The sequence below is a fragment of the Canis lupus genome, chromosome 21 (genome assembly GCF_003254725.2).
Source record: "Canis lupus dingo isolate Sandy chromosome 21, ASM325472v2, whole genome shotgun sequence".
Taxonomy (NCBI): domain Eukaryota; kingdom Metazoa; phylum Chordata; class Mammalia; order Carnivora; family Canidae; genus Canis; species Canis lupus.
In genome coordinates, this window is record NC_064263.1 from 48,266,372 (window position 1) to 48,283,233 (window position 16,862).

A 16,862-nucleotide genomic window follows, 5' to 3' on the forward strand; every position below is an offset into this window, starting at 1 on the left:
ATCAGGTGAAATTAGAGGAAGAAGGAGCTGTACTGTAGCAAACACTCCTCCCACCTCTAGGAATGCGCATATGCTGTTCTAAGTCCGTCATTCAGATTTTATCATCTGTTTGGAGTTGACCAATGTCCCATGGCCATTGAAACACACAGTGTCCCAGTAGGGACGTTTCCAAACAAGAGTCCAGGCAAAAAAAAAGCCCTAAGGACATAGAGATCAAGAACTACCCATAAGCTAAACATTCTCTTGACAAATGGGGTATAGTGAATACTGTCATGGGTTGGGCAGTGGTGGGCAGGAGGTATATGGTAGACTGACATGGCTCCAGGGAAGAAAAACTAGTAGCTTGAGCAATTTAATGTGACTGAAATTTCATAAATTCCATGATCAATCAGAGGTTGACTTCAATGAACTAGTCCCTTCGCTGAGGTTCTTGGTTTTTGTAAAAAACAATGTAATCCCATCTGGTTTCTTCTTTTTCTTACTCACAGAATGTCAGTACTGGGGCGCAGAGCTCCAGCTACCTACACTGAATTTTGAAGATGTCTTAAAAAATGATGAACACGCCTACCAGTGGCTCTCCAGCCTCAAGAAAGTAGGCATAGTACGACTCACGGGAGCATCTGACAAACGAGGACAAGTTTTAAAACTTGGGAAAAGGATTGGTTTCCTTTATCTCACATTTTATGGGTGAGTCACAGAATACTTTATATTTTGCCACTATATACAAAGTTTGATGTATTTCCCAGAAGGGAGACTCTTTTGATTGGAGATACCCTGTTTCCATAATGGCCCTAGTGGGAAGTCAGATGGGAAGATGAGCCTAAAAGTGGCATTTCTCTGAGAATTACTGAGATTTTAAAGGATCCTAAAAGCCCAGAGGCATCAGACATCAAAGATACTAGTTGCAGGTGTTGGGTTAGTTTGCTAGGGCTACCATAAGAGGATCCCATAGAGTAGGTGGCTCAAACAACAGAAGTCCACGATGAAGGTGCCGGCAGGTTTGGTTTCTGGTGAGAGCTCTCTTCCTGACCTGGAGATGGCCACCCTCTCACGGGGTTCCCACGTGGCCTCTCCTCTCTGTACCTGTGCTGCTGGTGTGTCTTCCTCTTCTTCTAAGGGCACCAGTCCTATTGGAGGAGGGCCCCACCCTTACGACTTCATTTAACTTTAGTCACCTTCTTAAAGGCTCTGTCTCCAAATACAGTCACCTTGGTGATTAGGGCTTCGTCATTGGACTGGGGGGGAGGGGGTGGAGCACCGTTCAGTTCATAGCAGGTAGGATGGAAGACTTTGTTTCACGAAGACTTTTATAAATGCTGAACTTCATTAAATTTTTACCACCCAAGACTTGGCGCAAAATAAAGTAGGGCCCTAGGGGAATGAAACCAGCCACCAGATGTGTTAAAAAAAGATAAAACTAACATGCAGAAAATTAAGTCTACACACTGGAGCGAGGAACAGGAAATGTAACTGATTTTAACTTTGGAACAAAAGGCCGTTTGCATAAGAATTGCCTGGGAGGTAACATGCATTATGGATAATGAAACACTAACAACAGGAAACGCTTATTTGGAGGTGGGGGTTATGCATTTCCAATCTGCAGGGTGAACCCTTCCTGTGGGACACATCCAACTATTCTTGGGCTCTCGAGCAGAGGCCGCTGGGGGTGAAAAGGACCTTCAAACTTCAAAGGTTGCAAAACTGGTAGCGCACAGGCTGTGTGCGGATATGTTTTGGTTGGCCCACAAGATGCTGAAAGAAAATAGAATTAGTTGTCAACACTTAAAAACTGGGAGATTTTATATTAAATATGGATCTGACTTTATGTGAAAAATCAAATCTGGCAACAATGGAGACCAAATCTCTGCGTGCCAGGAACCTGCTTGATGTAAGCAGAGGGTGCCCCGGGGAAGAGAGCACGTCCTCAGGGGCCAGTTGCACAAAGTGTGCCCCCACTCCCACCTCAGACCTGCGAGGGCCCTGCCTGCCCTGGAGGTTGCCACCCCTGACCTAGAGCAAGACCCTATCCGTAGGTAAACAGAGGTTCAAAAATAGCTGATCATTTGCCTCCAATGATTGGATCGAGTTTTTTCAGGGCAAAAGACTCTATCTTATGTAGGCTTCGACGACCCAGCCCCCACCCCAGCCCAAGAACCTACTTGTGCCATCAGCACACTTGTGGCCTACGTAATTTTTATCTCCCCTACATCTGCAAGAATTTAAGCTGTTTTGGGGTGCCTGGGTGGCTCAGTGGGTCAAGCAGCTGATTTGATTCTGACTCAGGTCATGACCTCTGGGTCATGGGAGCCTGCTTGACACCGCCTCTATCCCTCTGCCGCTCCCCCCACTCACCCATGCTCCTACTCTCTCTAAAATAAAAAATAAGTAGGGATGCCTGGGTGACTCAGTGGTTGAGCATCTGCCTTCAGCCCAGGGCATGATCCCAGGATCCTGGGATCGAATCCCGCATCAGGCTCTCCACAGGGAGCCTGCTTCTCCCTCTGCCTGTGTCTCTGCCTCTCTCTCTGTGCCTCTCATGGATAAATAAGTAAAATCATAAATAAATAAATAAATAAATAAATAAATAAATAAATAAATATTTTTAAAAATGTGAGCTGTTTTACAGATTATTATCAGTAACAACAGACAAAACAAAGAGTAGGAAAAAGTCTTGAAATTACTAAGAGCCTCAATCCAATTATTTGTTGTTTATTTAATGTCCACAGTTTTCTGAAATAGACATTATCCCCCAGTTCACTGATAAGGAATCTGAAGTCCAGAGAATTAAACTATAATCCAAGTTTTCACAGGTAGTGGAAGAGGAACCATAGTTAGAATCCAGGTCTGTCTGACGCACAGGCTTCCTAATCCACCTCACCATCATGATATGAAGGAAGAGCATGGAAAGGATGCTTTTCGGCACCAGAAGTCAACAGAATACTTCCAAATAAATCTCTTCTATCTTCTTTTACTAAGTTGTTATTTGCTGACAACAGACTTGTTGTATCCCCGCAACACAGTTCACAATTTCACAACAGCAGCCAAAAATGGGGGGGGGAGGCTCTTTGTTATAGTTTCCCAATGCTCACCCCCATCCCTCACACTTAGGGTCAGATCCTTAGTCCTGATGTATGACTTGCCTCCTGTTTCATCTTGTTGTTGGAAATCCTAAAACGACTTGATAATTTGGCCACTGATCTAATATGGTGAAATTTATTGAAATAAATACTCAAGGTTTGTTGTCAGAAACAAATCAGGCCACCTGCTAGGATTGCATTTCCTTTGTCCAAGACCTTTGCAGCTAACCAGGTGGTTTAACCTACTCAATCTCATCTTCCCTGCAGAGGATCACATTTCTTCCCTGAATCTCTCCAACTGTACCACATGCCAAGAAAGGCCTTCCTGGGTTTGTTTGTTTATTTTTTTTTTTAAGTTTTAATTCTTTACTTCAAGAACTTACAGAAGAGGACTTGCTTTGTTTTTAGTTAAGAGGATGAGAAGACTGAATGGTTTCCTGAAGTTATTTTCCTATTCTGCTCCTTCCCACAGTAATGTGGACAGTGATGTTCAAATTTCTGTATCCTGAGATTTAAAAGAAGATGGGAGGGGCTCCTGGGAGGCTCAGGCAGCTAAGCATCTGCCTTGGGCTCAGATCATGATCCTGAGGTCCTGGGATCGAGCCCCACATCGAGCCTGCTTCTTCCTTTCCCTCTGCTGCTCCCTCTGTTCATGCTTGCTCTCTCTCTCTCTCTCTCTCTAGTAAATAAATACAATCCTTGAAAAAATAAAAAATAAATAAAAGAAGGGACACTTGGAGCAATAGTTCTCAAGTGAGGTTGCACGTCGGAGTAGCCAATTTTAAAAATGCTGACATCTGGGTCCATTCTCCTGAGACTTTTCAGAAGGGGGTTTGGATTTGACCCAAGTATCAAGACTTGTAAAGACGCTGCTGGTGATTCTTGTGTGTGTGGCTAAGGTTCCAAGGCTCTGGCTGAGGGGAGGGTCCCTTGGAGAGAAGGCAGGTGTCAGCTGCTGTAGGACTCGGGTGCCCTACATCCTCAGCAGTTATGCGCCCTCAGTGGCAGCATCTTCCATGGTCTTGCTCCTGTGGCAAGGCCTGGACGTGACTCATCTCTGTAACAGAACCAGCAGCGGCCTTCAGCGTGGTCCCCCCCTCTCCTAGCTTTGCTTCCCCACCGGAAAAGTGCTTTGCTCTTATCGGAAAACGAGTTGACAGGTGAGTGAGCGAATGCAATGAATAAATGAAGGCCCTCAGGAATGGAGGGGAGGGACTGCCCGAGTAGGAGCCGGTGCAGAGAGGAAAGTGGAGACAGGAAGGCCAAAGGCGAACTTTGCATTCCATGGAGATTTTTTTCAAGGAGCCTGGTTTCGACTCTTGCTTAGGTGCCAAAAATAATAATAGCCTAGTGCTACTTTACACACGCCTCCCTCAGGAAACAAACACCCTCCTAGCACTTTCCCATTCAAATAGGATTACTGGCTTGGAGAATTTGAATGCGTGCGTCTGAAGTGAGAGTGATAATATCTATTTCTTGGTTCTTGGCTGTCATCTCAATTGTTAAAGGGCTGGTCAGACCAATAAAAACAGTAGAGTCCAGCATTTTGCACAGTCTTAGCAAATAGCGGGAGAGGGATTAGCGTTTAATGACAGATGCACACCTAGATGCTCTCAAAACTATAGAGCGGCAGGTGGATGCAATAGTTATTAGAGCATTTCATGATTATAACATTGTGTTCAGAGGCTAAATCGGAAAGGTAATAGCTTTAGGACAAAAGCATGTGGCCTTTCCATGCCTGTGTTTTCTCAGATGCTTGTCAGTATTTTGTCATTCGTCATCTAGACAATATTTTTGTCATGCAACTCTGTGAAACGCTCAGCAACTGCCTTGAGGATGAAAGCTTTCCTGGGAGAAAAGGATAAGACTTGGTAAAGAAACTCTCATTGTCAGTTTTGTCAGGTGTATATATGTGGGACAGTATGTAATGAGATAACCTTTTCAGAAGGATTTAGACCTTTAATCTGGATCAATATAGTTTTTAAAGAGCAGGGCCAACGCCACATCTCATGTCCCTGAACTTCCCCCCAAAATCAATAAAAATACTTTTCTGGATAGTCATATGAGAGAAACAGAGACACAGGCAGAGGGAGAAGCAGGCACATGAGGGAAGCCCAATGGGGAACTCGATCCCAGGACCTCAGGATCACAACTTGAGCTGGAGGCAGATGTTCAACTGCTGAGCCACCCAGGCGCCCCATGGATAATTTCTTTTCTAACTAATTATTTATTTATTTATTTTAAACATCTACATATAATTAATATACAGAGTTATACTCACTTCAGGAGTACAATAATGATTGAGCAATCCCCTGCGTTACCCAGTGCTCCTCACAACAAGTGTACTTTTGATCCCTCTTATCTAACTCATGCTCTCCCCACCTGCCTCCCCTCTGGCAACCACCAAATTGTCCTCTATATTTAAATCTGTTTCTTCATTTGTCTCTTCTTCTTTTTTTTTTTTTTTTTTGTCCATCTATTTCTTAAATTCCACATGTGATACGGTACTTGTCTTTCTCCAGCTTGTTTTGCTTAGCCTCATACTGATTTCATCCATGTAGTTGCAGGTGGCAGGATGTCACTCATCCTTGTCTGAGTGATATGCCACTGTGTACACAGCACATCTTCTTGGTCCACTCGCCTATGGATGGACGCCCGGGCCGCTTCCGTATCTTGGCAACTATACATAACGCTGTAATAAACATAGGGGCATGTACATTTTTTTCAAATTAGTGTTTCTGTTTTCCTTGGGCAAATACCCAGCAGTGGAATTACCAGATTGTATGTTAGTTCTGGTTTTAATTTTCTGAGGACCCTCCCCGCTCTTTGCCACAGTGGCTGCCCCAGTTTGCACGCCCACCAGCAGTGCGTGAGGCTCCCTGGGTCTCCACAGCCCCGCCAGCATTCGCTGTTTCTCATGCTTTTGATTTTAGCCCATCCTGACAGATGGGAGGTGAGATGCCTCATTGTGCTTTTGATGATAATTTCTTCAATGAATTTATGACATAATCTAACCCAATGGGAAATAGTCACTGTAAACTACACTTTTTCTTTTTTTTTTAATTTTTTTAAATTTTTATTTATTTATGATAGTCACAGAGAGAGAGAGGCAGAGACACAGGCAGAGGGAGAAGCAGGCTCCATGCATCGGGAGCCCGATGTGGGACTCAATCCCGGGTCTCCAGGATCGCGCCCTGGGCCAAAGGCAGGTGCCAAACCGCTGCGCCACCCAGGGATCCCAAACTATACTTTTTCTATTCACTGCTATCTTCAGCGATTATACCAAGTTAGAATGTTTTCACGAAGGCAACCCGCAGAGGGGGGCCTGGGTGGCGCAGCTGGGTAGGTCTATGCCTGTGGCTCCTGGTCCCCGGGTCCTGGGATCCAGCCCACATCAGGCTCCCTGCTCCCGCTCTCTCTGCCCCTCCTCCCACTGTGCTCGCTCTCTCTCAAATAAATAAATAAAATCTTTTTTTTTTTTTAAGTATGCAACAGCAGAATAAATGTGAAAGGAAGCCGCTGTCGCTGTCATATTGAGCTCCGCGCAGGCTGAAATCTTCAGCACTAGCTCTGTGCCTGACACACAGCGGTCACCCGGGGAATCCTAATAAGAGGGAATGTCTGCTGCTAAGATATTGAGCACTTGATTTGGTCAAGATGTCAAAAATCCTTTCTCAGCACTGTCGACATTTGTGAGCCCTTAGTTAGAAAAGTAACCTTGTGAGCAACTCTGAGTAACCCTTCTTCATCAGAAAGTCAGGCCGAAGGGATACGGTCTTCAGCCCTCGCTAGCAAGGCTGCCTTCTTTCCAGCACACAGTCTGGAAGTTTCAGATTCTCCTCTTGCTAAGAGTGCGTTATTTGCTGGCACCAGCAATTTGCATTAGCACGTGTAGCAGGGATTAGACTAATAAGAATGAGGTGAAGATGAAAACTATGTTTTTCTGAAACACCCACGTCAGGAGTAGAATAGGCGGCGACAAAGAGGAAAAGGGGTAAAAGAAACTTCATGGATCTTGGAAGTGGCCAAACATGGTCTTGTGGAGACCACCGTGGAAGCTGTACAATCGCTGAATAAATCTTACAAGGTTACAAATTGTAGTGGAAAAATTTAAATAAATACTTGGGAAACACTTCATTCCACAAAGGCGAGGGGAGAGCTGAAGCCCCAGCGCCTCAGAGCATCTGCACTACATTACGGCCCAGGGAGCGGCCCCCAGGACCCAGAGGGGAACACCGTCCAATCGTGGTTCCTCCGCTGGCCATTTGGGGGTGAGAAAGGGATCTAAGCTTTCCATGCGATTGCCCGGAGCTCCAGGAGTCTCCTCTACGGGGGCCTTGCTTCCCTCTTCCTACAGGACTGTTTTAATACCTGGCATGCCCTTTGAAACCTTTAAAAAACGTTTGCTGGAAAGTAGAAGAGCCTACGACTGCTGCCCAGTTTTGCATCTGCATGAGCGCCTTGCGTGCAGGCTTCATCAGATGAATAAAATAATGTCAAACCAAAAATGTTTCTAGTGGGCTCTTTGTCAAACACACCAGCCAGGCCAGTTAAGAATTAACAATATTGAAATGGCCTCTGGGGAGTACAAGAATACATCCTTTCCAGCGTTCACTGGATTTCTGCTAGCATTTCTGTAAGCCAGCCCAGCAGCATTTCACACATTTGGTTGTATTAGAGATTGAGGACGTTATGAGTGAAAAATATGATTATTCCTTGGCTCCTGGCCCCTTAGCAATTGCTCCGACCATTAGCACGGCCTCCCAACCTGACTTTAAAACAGCTACTTGTTTGATATACATGTTACCAGAAAACACTTGTGAAGTGTGGGGCCTCAGCGGGGAAAGAAAAAACACGAGTTTACCCATGTTGGTGAAGTTTCTAGCCAAGAAATTGCTTGAGAAAACCACATAGCCCTTCTTGAATACAAATGGCTCTGAGTTATGAAAAAACCAACCAAATAATGCAATTTAGACTTGGGAAGAAAACAAAGAAAACCTGTCTGGGTTCTGAGTCTACTTGTAATTCCATCCAACTTTGTAAAGAAAAAAAAAAAACACGCTGGGGTTTCTTAATGAGTTGTTTCAGATTTAGTACTGACCCTCAGGGTTTGAGTCCAGGGACAGGACCTTTAAGATGTGTATTCTTGGGAGAGTCTGGGGTTCTCAAGGGGAGACAAGCTGTGCTCCTTCGGCCGTTGTGAACCCCAGCTGACGTCTTGGGCCAAGACACAGCCCCTGGGGCTCCCTTTGTAATACTCGGGTTTGCAGTAATTAAAGTTGCTGCCAGCAAAACCACTTGAGTATGAGGTCATCTCGTGAATGAAAGGAAAAATAATTTCTGTGTCTCATGCTCCCCTAGAAATCACTTGAGGCAATTTTGAGGCCCTAGTAACCCGCTTGCCTCTCCAGCAGCCCTGACCCCCCTGCCCCTTGGTTTTCCTCGGACCATCCAGGACGGGTAGCTGGTATTGGGATGGGACCAAATAATTTCCCATTAAGCACCTTCCATGTGCTGCGTGTTCAGCTCAATGTGTTACAGTCATTCTCTTGACTCTTCAAAATTGTAGTAAGAACCATCATCCCCATTTTAATTTTTTATTTGTTAAAGATTTTATTATTTAACTGAGAGAGGGAGAGAGAGAGAGAGAGCACAAGTGGCAGGGGGTAGGGGCAGAGGGAGGGGGAGAAGCAGACTCCCCACTAAGCAGGGAGCCCGATGGGGGGCTCGATCCCAGAGCCCCAGGAGCATGACCTGAGTCGAAGGCAGATGCTTAGCCCCCCAGGTGTCCCAACCCAATTTACAGATGAGGAAACTGAGGCAGTAGAAACAGCCTTCACACCCAGGTTTACCCAAATCAACAGTCTGCAGTCCTTCCTTGGGCCGTCCTTCCATGGCAGCCCATCTAGCACTGGCCCCGTAGTTCCTAAAGCCATAGTAATTATTAACTATGAAATGTGGTTCCCACTTGTATTTATGGCTCAGATGCAAGGGAACGCTTCCACAGGATCATACAGAAACTTCTCAACGTAAGTCATGACAACAGCACCAGGGTACTCCTTCCCATCCCCTCCATTCAGTTCAGATTAGAGGCAACTGTGCGAAGGGAAAGGGACGATTGACAACGAATCCGAGAATTTGTGACAAGAGAAAATTAGGTTTAATCTTTCACATCAAACACCTAAACTACCATGTAGCTCCTGTTCTCCAGAAGTAAATTAAGCACAATTTGACCTACCAATCCCCTGCCAAAACCGCTAAATACACTCAATGTGGAATTCTCATGAGCTTTTTTTTTTTTTTTCAATGCACAGGATTCTTAGTTTTTCATAATGAGAGACTTTGGAACTTTGGAGGAAATTGCTGTAACTTTTTTCTTTGTTTTTAGAGGTAGTTGCCATCTTTCTATCACTACCTGTCTTTATTTTTACTATTGGGAGTATTATTAGCCTTTCAAAATGAATTTTTAAAAACGCTTTCTCATGATAAAACACAATACAGACATAGAAAAATCACATAAGACCAATGGATAGCTTACCGAATCTTCGTAAGGCACATAAAAGGCCATCCAGGTCAAGAAATAGAACATCGCCGGTCACCCCAGAACCCATCCACATACCCCAAGCAGTCATAAACCTCTCTTTTCTCCCCCAAATGGAAGAGCTCTCCTGATTTTTATGGCATTCACTATCTTGTTTTCCTGATTTAGAGTATTAGCTCCAAAATGTGCAGCCCTTAACAGTAGTTTAGTTTCCCAATTTTTTAAGATTTTTTTCCCGTGATTAATTCTATCAGTCAATAAAGTTTACTGCTTAGCACCAGTGCTCTGTGAACATATTTCTATTCATTTTGGTTGTCTGAATCCTATTCTCTTGTAAATTCCTCAGGAAGGACCCATGAGAACAATATCCTCTAAATTCTTGCATGTTGACAGCAATTTAAGGTCTTTATACTTGAAAATCAGTTTGGCTAAATATAAAATTCTTGGCTCACAGCATCTTTAATATGTCACTACAGTTTTATTGGTAATCTCATTTTCTTTTCCTTATAAATAACTTGATATTTTTACTTGGATGCCCAAAAGATTTTCCTCTTTAAAGACCAGTAATTTCACAGACTATCTTGGTGTTTCTTGTTCTGGGCCAACTTTTTTTCAGGGAGTGTATGGTTCGGTCTTTCAATGTTTCAAATCTTTTTGTTTAAATTCAAGAATATTTTGAATCATAGTTTTTAATATTTATCCTCTTTACCTTGGGCTTCTTCGAGGACTCCTATTATGTGTATATTAAATCTTCTGTTAATTAAAATTTATTAGAATATATTACTTTCTCTGGGCACCTGGGTGGCTCAGTCGGTTAAGGTCTGACTTCGGTCATGATCCTGGAGTCCTGGGATCGAGCCCCACATAGGGCTTCCTGCTTAGTAGGGAGTCTGCTTCTCTCTCCCTCTCCCTCTGCCCCTCCCCACCACTCATTCTCTCTCTCTCTCAAATAAAGTCTTTTAAAAGAATTTATTACTTTCTCTCAGGTCTTTCATCTCTTTTGATATGTTTTTCTCCTTTTAATCTTCTCATTTTATCCAAAGGTGTTATCTGTTGTGCTTATTATTCAAATATTGCATGCCTTCTAGCTTAGTCTTCATTTTTAGTGAGTGGAAAATTAAAATTTAGTGAGCTCATATCTGAGCATATCATTCCATTTCTGAGTTTCTATCTCTGATGTAAGTTATTCTTTCCTATATTGTATTTCATTAGTGTCTTCTTGACTTGTAGAAGTAGGTATAAATAGAAAACAAAAATGAAACATAGAAAAACTAGAATATTTTTTATATTTGGGGTCATAGCCTTCCGGCATCTATTAGCTATAGGTATGATATTTTGCGTTCATTCTCTTTTTTTTTCTTTAAAATAACTGTATGAAATGAAATCTTAATCATGTTACATTTCTAATTTTTATGTGAATTTTTTTCCTTAATTATTAAAATGAAATATGATTCAGAAACCTTTGGTTATGGTTTTAAGCTGTATTTCAAAATGATGGCTGATAGCCTTCTAAGACTTCCTGGTGTCCTTCTTTTACTTTTATCTGGAACTTCTTTTTCCTTTGTCCTTATGGTCCCTGAACCACTTGATTTGGAATCTTTTTCACAGAAGGAAACTTCCTCACAGATGAGAGTTTTGTCTGTGAAGTTCTTAGGGTTCCCGAGGGCCCAGACTAACCCTGTCCCTTAGCCTGGACCTCTCAGGCTCAGCTACGTTGGAATTGGCAAGTACCCTCTCAGGTTGACTGCTATTCTCAAGTTGGCCTCCTGCAGGTGCCAGTAACTGTCCCTTAGGGATTTGTGAATGTTTCGATGCCACCCAGTACCTACTTGCTCCCCTCTGCTTCCTCCTCTACACGATTTCTGATACCACATATTGTGGCTTTGGAAGGTCTGTCTCTATTTTTGAGCTTCATGGAAATATCTGTCACCTAATTTTGGTTTAGATGGTGTCCCTGAATTTTGGGGTTTGTACTCTAGATATCCTATGGAGAAATTCGGGGAGAAGAAAAACTGTGCCAACATCCTCATTCCAGGACCTTCCTTGTTTACTTGTATCTTTATGTTTCATGGAGATTTCCATATGAGTCCAATGGACTGACTAAGAGCAATGCTAGATATCAGACAGGTTACTTTTGTTCTTCTTGTTTTTATTAGAGATATTAATTCTTACCAAAAATGGTATGGAATTTTTTCATTTTCAGGAATAAATGCAGTGTAAATGAGTATCCATAATATAGGTAGAACTGAAGAGATGATGGCTTTTTAAAACACAATTTTTCCAAGTACTGTTTATAAACAACTGTAACACATCTCCTGGAATTCTGACAACAAAAATGACTGGTGACCAAATTATTCATAATTTAAATATACCTAAAACATATAGCTTTGGCCAGGATTAAAGTTAATAGCCAGTCGGTCAGGAAAATAACACAATTTACTATTTTACAGTCTATGCCTTCATTTAACAAATATTTTTGGCTGTGGGTTAAATGCTATGAGATAAAAAGTATGTTTCAACTTAGTTCCCTAATGTAATGAGATTTTTTTTTTGTAAGACTTTACAGGACAATAAGGGAAGCAGAAATTTGAAGCAAAGTCAAGAACAGCTATAGAGCAAACTGTCCCCACTCCAGCCCATATTAGACTTCTCTCGCTTCCCCTGATAGGCCAGGGTCTCCTCCTCCACTGCGCATCCTCACACACTATTTCTTCTGCCCACAATGACCTTTACTCTTCTAGATAAATCCTACTCAGTCTTCAGATCTCGACCTAATCTTCACTTCTTTATTGTACTTTAGCTTCGGAACATAAGTCACACTGATTTTTCTCCCCCACATACTGTATGTTCCTTGAGGTGCAAATCTCATGTCAGTCTGTTCACTTCTGCATCCTCAGTTCCTGGCCCATTGTGTGTGTCTACAGGTGATAGTAGAAAAATAAATATCTGAAGCTCAGAAGAGTGACTGTATCTGGGAAGTCATATGTGGATGTGTCACAACTACAGTTAGAAATGATAGGGGTTTCTGGGTGGCTTGGTGGGTTAAGCGTCTGCCTTCAGCTCAGGTCATGATCCCAGGGTCCTGGGATGGACCACATGTCATCCTTGCTCAGTGGGGAGTCGCTTCTCCCTCCCCCTGCTCCTGTGTTCTTCCTCTCTTTCTCATTCTCTCTCCCTCTCAAATAAATAAATCTTTTAAAAAATAAATAAATAAAAAATAAATGATACACAGTATAATATTCCTTTGGATGATTATAAATGTTTGTGTTTATTTTAGCTAGGAGATAATTTCCTTTTTTAAAAGATTTATTTATTTGAAAGAGAGAGCACATGTGTGCACATGTGCAGGTGCACGTGAGGGCAGGGGAGGGGAAAGACAAAGGGAGAGGGAGAGAAAGAATCTCAGACTCTCCACTGAGCAGGGAGCCAAACACAGGCTTAATCCATGACCCTGAGATCATGACCTCAGCCAAAATCAAGAGTCAGACACTTAACCAACTGAGCCACCCAGGCGCCCCAAGGAGAAGATTTTATATGTTAAAACTTAAAAAATAAAAATAACATATGAGCAATATGTTTTAGATCCAACAGGACAAGTAATGATAATCAAAAGAAAGCATTCTTTTATTACCTGGTTAGAGCAGCTTGCAGCAGGTTGAGATTAGAGATCGTAGCTGTTGGTGGTAAAAAATCCAGGTTGCCGTTGTAGAACATCTTCTCATGTAAGTGGTACTTTAAAAAAGACAGAGATTAAAAATAAATCCAGCATGATTTTCCAGGTGTGAGCCACTAACCAAAAGATTACAAAATCTATCACTAAGGGTATAAAGAACAAATCTAGCAAAAACAATATGTAAGCATTTCATTAACACTAAAAGATTCAAACTTGTCACAAAGCACTATTAATTTCATGAGATATGAATACTTATGACTGGCCATCTAAACTTGGGTGGATCTAGTGAATAAGTATTCAAACCAAGCCCACAAAAGAGCCTCTAAAAGTCATGATTTCAGTGTACAGGAGCTTTTGGCAAAACCCTTAAATGGAAAATATAAAAGAAATTTCTTTTTTTTTTTAATTTTAAACCTGTGTAGTTAACATACACAGTGCTATACTAGTTTCAGGTATACAGTATAGTGATTTAACAGTTCTATCACTCAGTGCACATCATAGTAAGTGCGCTCTCTATCCCCTCCACCTATATCCCCCATCACCCCCACCCCATCGCCCCTCTGGTAACCACCACTTTGTTCTCCATAGTTAAGAGTCAGTGTTTCAGTGTATCTGAGTTTGACAATAACACAAGCAGCTCACTGGAAATACCTAGATTAGTTTAAAATAGTATCACTGGCAAAATCAGGATTATGTGCACGGCTTCAGCTGCCTGTCCCAGCACAACATCAGGCAAGTCTATACCAGGGGGCTAAGATGCTATGCTGAGCCTCCCTCTTTAGTTTTAGAAAAACCTGGGTCCTGCCCCTCTGCTTCAGTCATGACAGTTCCTGACCGTCTGCTTGAGTTGCTTTACTTGGAAGAACATTAGAATCTGTTTCTAATGAAAGAGGCCAAAAAATACACCCTCATCTCACTAAGGCCTCACAAGTGGGTTTTTAAAAAAGTTTCTCTACAGGCCAATGGATCGCATTTGCATTTATTTTTCTGTGTTTTCCTTTGGATTTGAGAAGGATACGTGAAAGCTTAGGGTTATAAACAATCAGCAAGCAGCCTTCTTGGCATGATTCATTTCTATAAGGAGGTAGAAAGGTAGACCAAGTGACATTTCTAGGATTTTTCCAGAGTTATGCTATGACTATTATGAGAATGTTTTATGATTGGAATTGGCAAGCCCCTTTTTCCTGGGATTTATCATTATGTGCAAGCATAGACTTTTAGGCTACGTATCCCATACCGTGCCTAAAACACTTTAGGGCTGAAAAATGTTTATCATCCCCTGCCAGTTAGCACAGAGTGCTGGAGAACTACTCCAATGATGCCAGGTCACAGGCCCCATCCCTGTAGAAGCCAGTTAATGTCAAACAAAGAAAAGATCTGTTCCCTGGCTAAGATGTGCACCTTGAATCTCAGCCAGCTCTAGGCTGCATGAAAATTCAGTTAAGTTCACCCTTGATCATAGGAGGAACCAGGAAAGGGAATGTAGGTGAATCAATGCAAAACCGTCATCACCCCTGAAAAGAATACCCAAATATAGTCATTTCCTACTCACAATGTCAAAGGTATCACCTTCTCAGAAGATATATGTTCTACAACTTGATGAAATTATTATTTTTTGTTTTATTCTTAAATCCTTTCCTACATGTTGATTATTGTTGGAATGCTGACGGTGACAATAGGCATAATCTACATTAGATTTGGGTCCTGGAGCGACAGGAGTTTCGTAGAGAACGTGTATTTCCTGGCTACAGTCACCACAGTACAGTGGTCTGTCTGGCTCCTATTTGAAGTAAGTTGCAACAGGCTATACATACTCCTCTTCTTTCACCGGGTCTCTTTTTGGTTTACGGCCACATATGGATGGTTCTTAAACTTTGGTGAAAGGCTTACCAGGCTTTCCATTTTAAAATTAGTTGAAAAAACAAAACAAAACAAAGCAAGAACCAGAGCCAGATGCATCCTCAATCCCAGAGAATGGGGAAGAAACCCTGTCTTTCACTTCATATTCCTCTTTCTAAAATACATCTCCCAGAAATTCATGTTTCCTTTTCTTCCAGGTCTTCTGGAGCACTTCCCAAAGCATCATCTTTGCTGTGTTATTCTCCTGGCCCCCAATCCTTTTCTCCCCTCTTTGCTTTACTTTCTTCACAGCACTTATTTCTGTTATTACATTTGGTGATTACTTGTTTATTTGTCTCTCCTGTTCCCTGCTCTATCTCTAACGCTAAAACAATGCCTGGAATAGAATTAGTACAATAAATATGTATTTATTGAAAAGTGATTTGATGAATGGGAACATAAGTTAATAAATAGACATTATGACAGCAATAAGATGACATGCATATATGGCGATACATTTTCCAAACCAGCTTCGGTTTATTTTAAAACAGAGCTTCCTTCCAACTATGCATTGTCTCAGTCTTCTGAGGGAAAAGCCTTACAAAATCTGAATATTGGTTTGTTTTCTTGCCACAGAATTGCAAACAATCCTTAGTTCACTTATTAACTTTCTTTTTTTTTAACTTTTAAGCCAAGCTATTTCTTTTGGTACTAGAGGTAAATTGATATAACACAAAATTAACAATTTTAAAGTGTACAGTTTTTGTGTCATTTGGTACATGGACAATGTTATGAAACCACTACCTCTATCTAGTTTTAATGCATTTTCATCAATATTATTTTTAAAAGCTAATTATTCATCTTGGAGTGGTAGAAAACTAATCCATTATATTATAAAACGGTAAATAAAGGGGAAGAATCAAGCACTGATTTCATTATCCCTGTGTAAGCTATCTACTTTCCTCCATCTAGTATCTGGTTACCCCATGTAACCTATATGAAAGAAATTAGATATTTCAAAAAGTATTCCAACCGATAAATAGAAAAGAAATTATTAATTTGGAATTCCACTATTTGGGACCCCAATGAATTAGTGGATCTAGCCACTGAGCATAAAAGTGTGTGCAAATATCACAAAAAGAAAGACAACTTGACAATTCTTTTTTTTTTTTTTTGTAAAAAGGAGCACAATGCCATCTATAGTTCTGCCAAAGAGAGAAAATAGAGTTTGTCCAAGCCTCTGCATTTAGTTGCAAATTTTCTAGAAACACAAAGAACAGGGAAACATGTTGAACCACACCACCATATGCAATCAGCAAAGTCCAAACTGTGGGGAATTCTATGGGTCAAACTCCTTAAGTTCTTCAAACAATAAATTGTAAGAAGAACAGGCTGGAGGGGAACATTAACAGTTGTTGCTAATGGGCAATATTAAACATAGTGTCTAAGGATGCACATTAAGGGTAAAAATAAAAAGAAATGCAAAGAAATTATAGAGAAGTCATGGTATGGTTACTTTGGAGAAGAGAGATGAGATTTTGGCTGGGACAGGACATATAACCTTAAAGTTGTATTTCCTGATCTGAGTAATAGTTACAAGAGTGTAATTAAAAATTAATTAAGTTAATAAAATAAAACAAAATAAAATAAAATAAAATAAATATTCATTAAGTTCCCTCTAAGATCAGGAACAAGAGTACTGGTTTTCACCACTACTATTCAATGTGGTATT

General features: G+C 41.5%; 1 protein-coding gene and 1 long non-coding RNA gene across 3 annotated transcripts in view; one reads left to right on the top strand and one right to left on the bottom strand.

The window, feature by feature from the left end:
* Nucleotides 1-16,862, top strand: part of BBOX1 (gamma-butyrobetaine hydroxylase 1) — a 57,941-nt gene that overhangs the window by 24,240 nt on the left and 16,839 nt on the right. For both annotated transcript variants that reach the window (XM_025459812.3, XM_025459810.3), the window contains exon 4: nt 489-687. In XM_025459812.3, coding sequence (XP_025315597.1) covers nt 489-687 — 199 coding nt within the window. The remainder of the gene's footprint in view (nt 1-488; nt 688-16,862) is intronic.
* LOC112667781 (uncharacterized) overlaps nt 1-16,862 on the bottom strand; it is a 40,317-nt gene that overhangs the window by 18,065 nt on the left and 5,390 nt on the right. Inside the window, exon 2 of the long non-coding RNA XR_007404670.1 lies at nt 13,250-13,350. This is a non-coding gene — a long non-coding RNA (uncharacterized LOC112667781). The remainder of the gene's footprint in view (nt 1-13,249; nt 13,351-16,862) is intronic.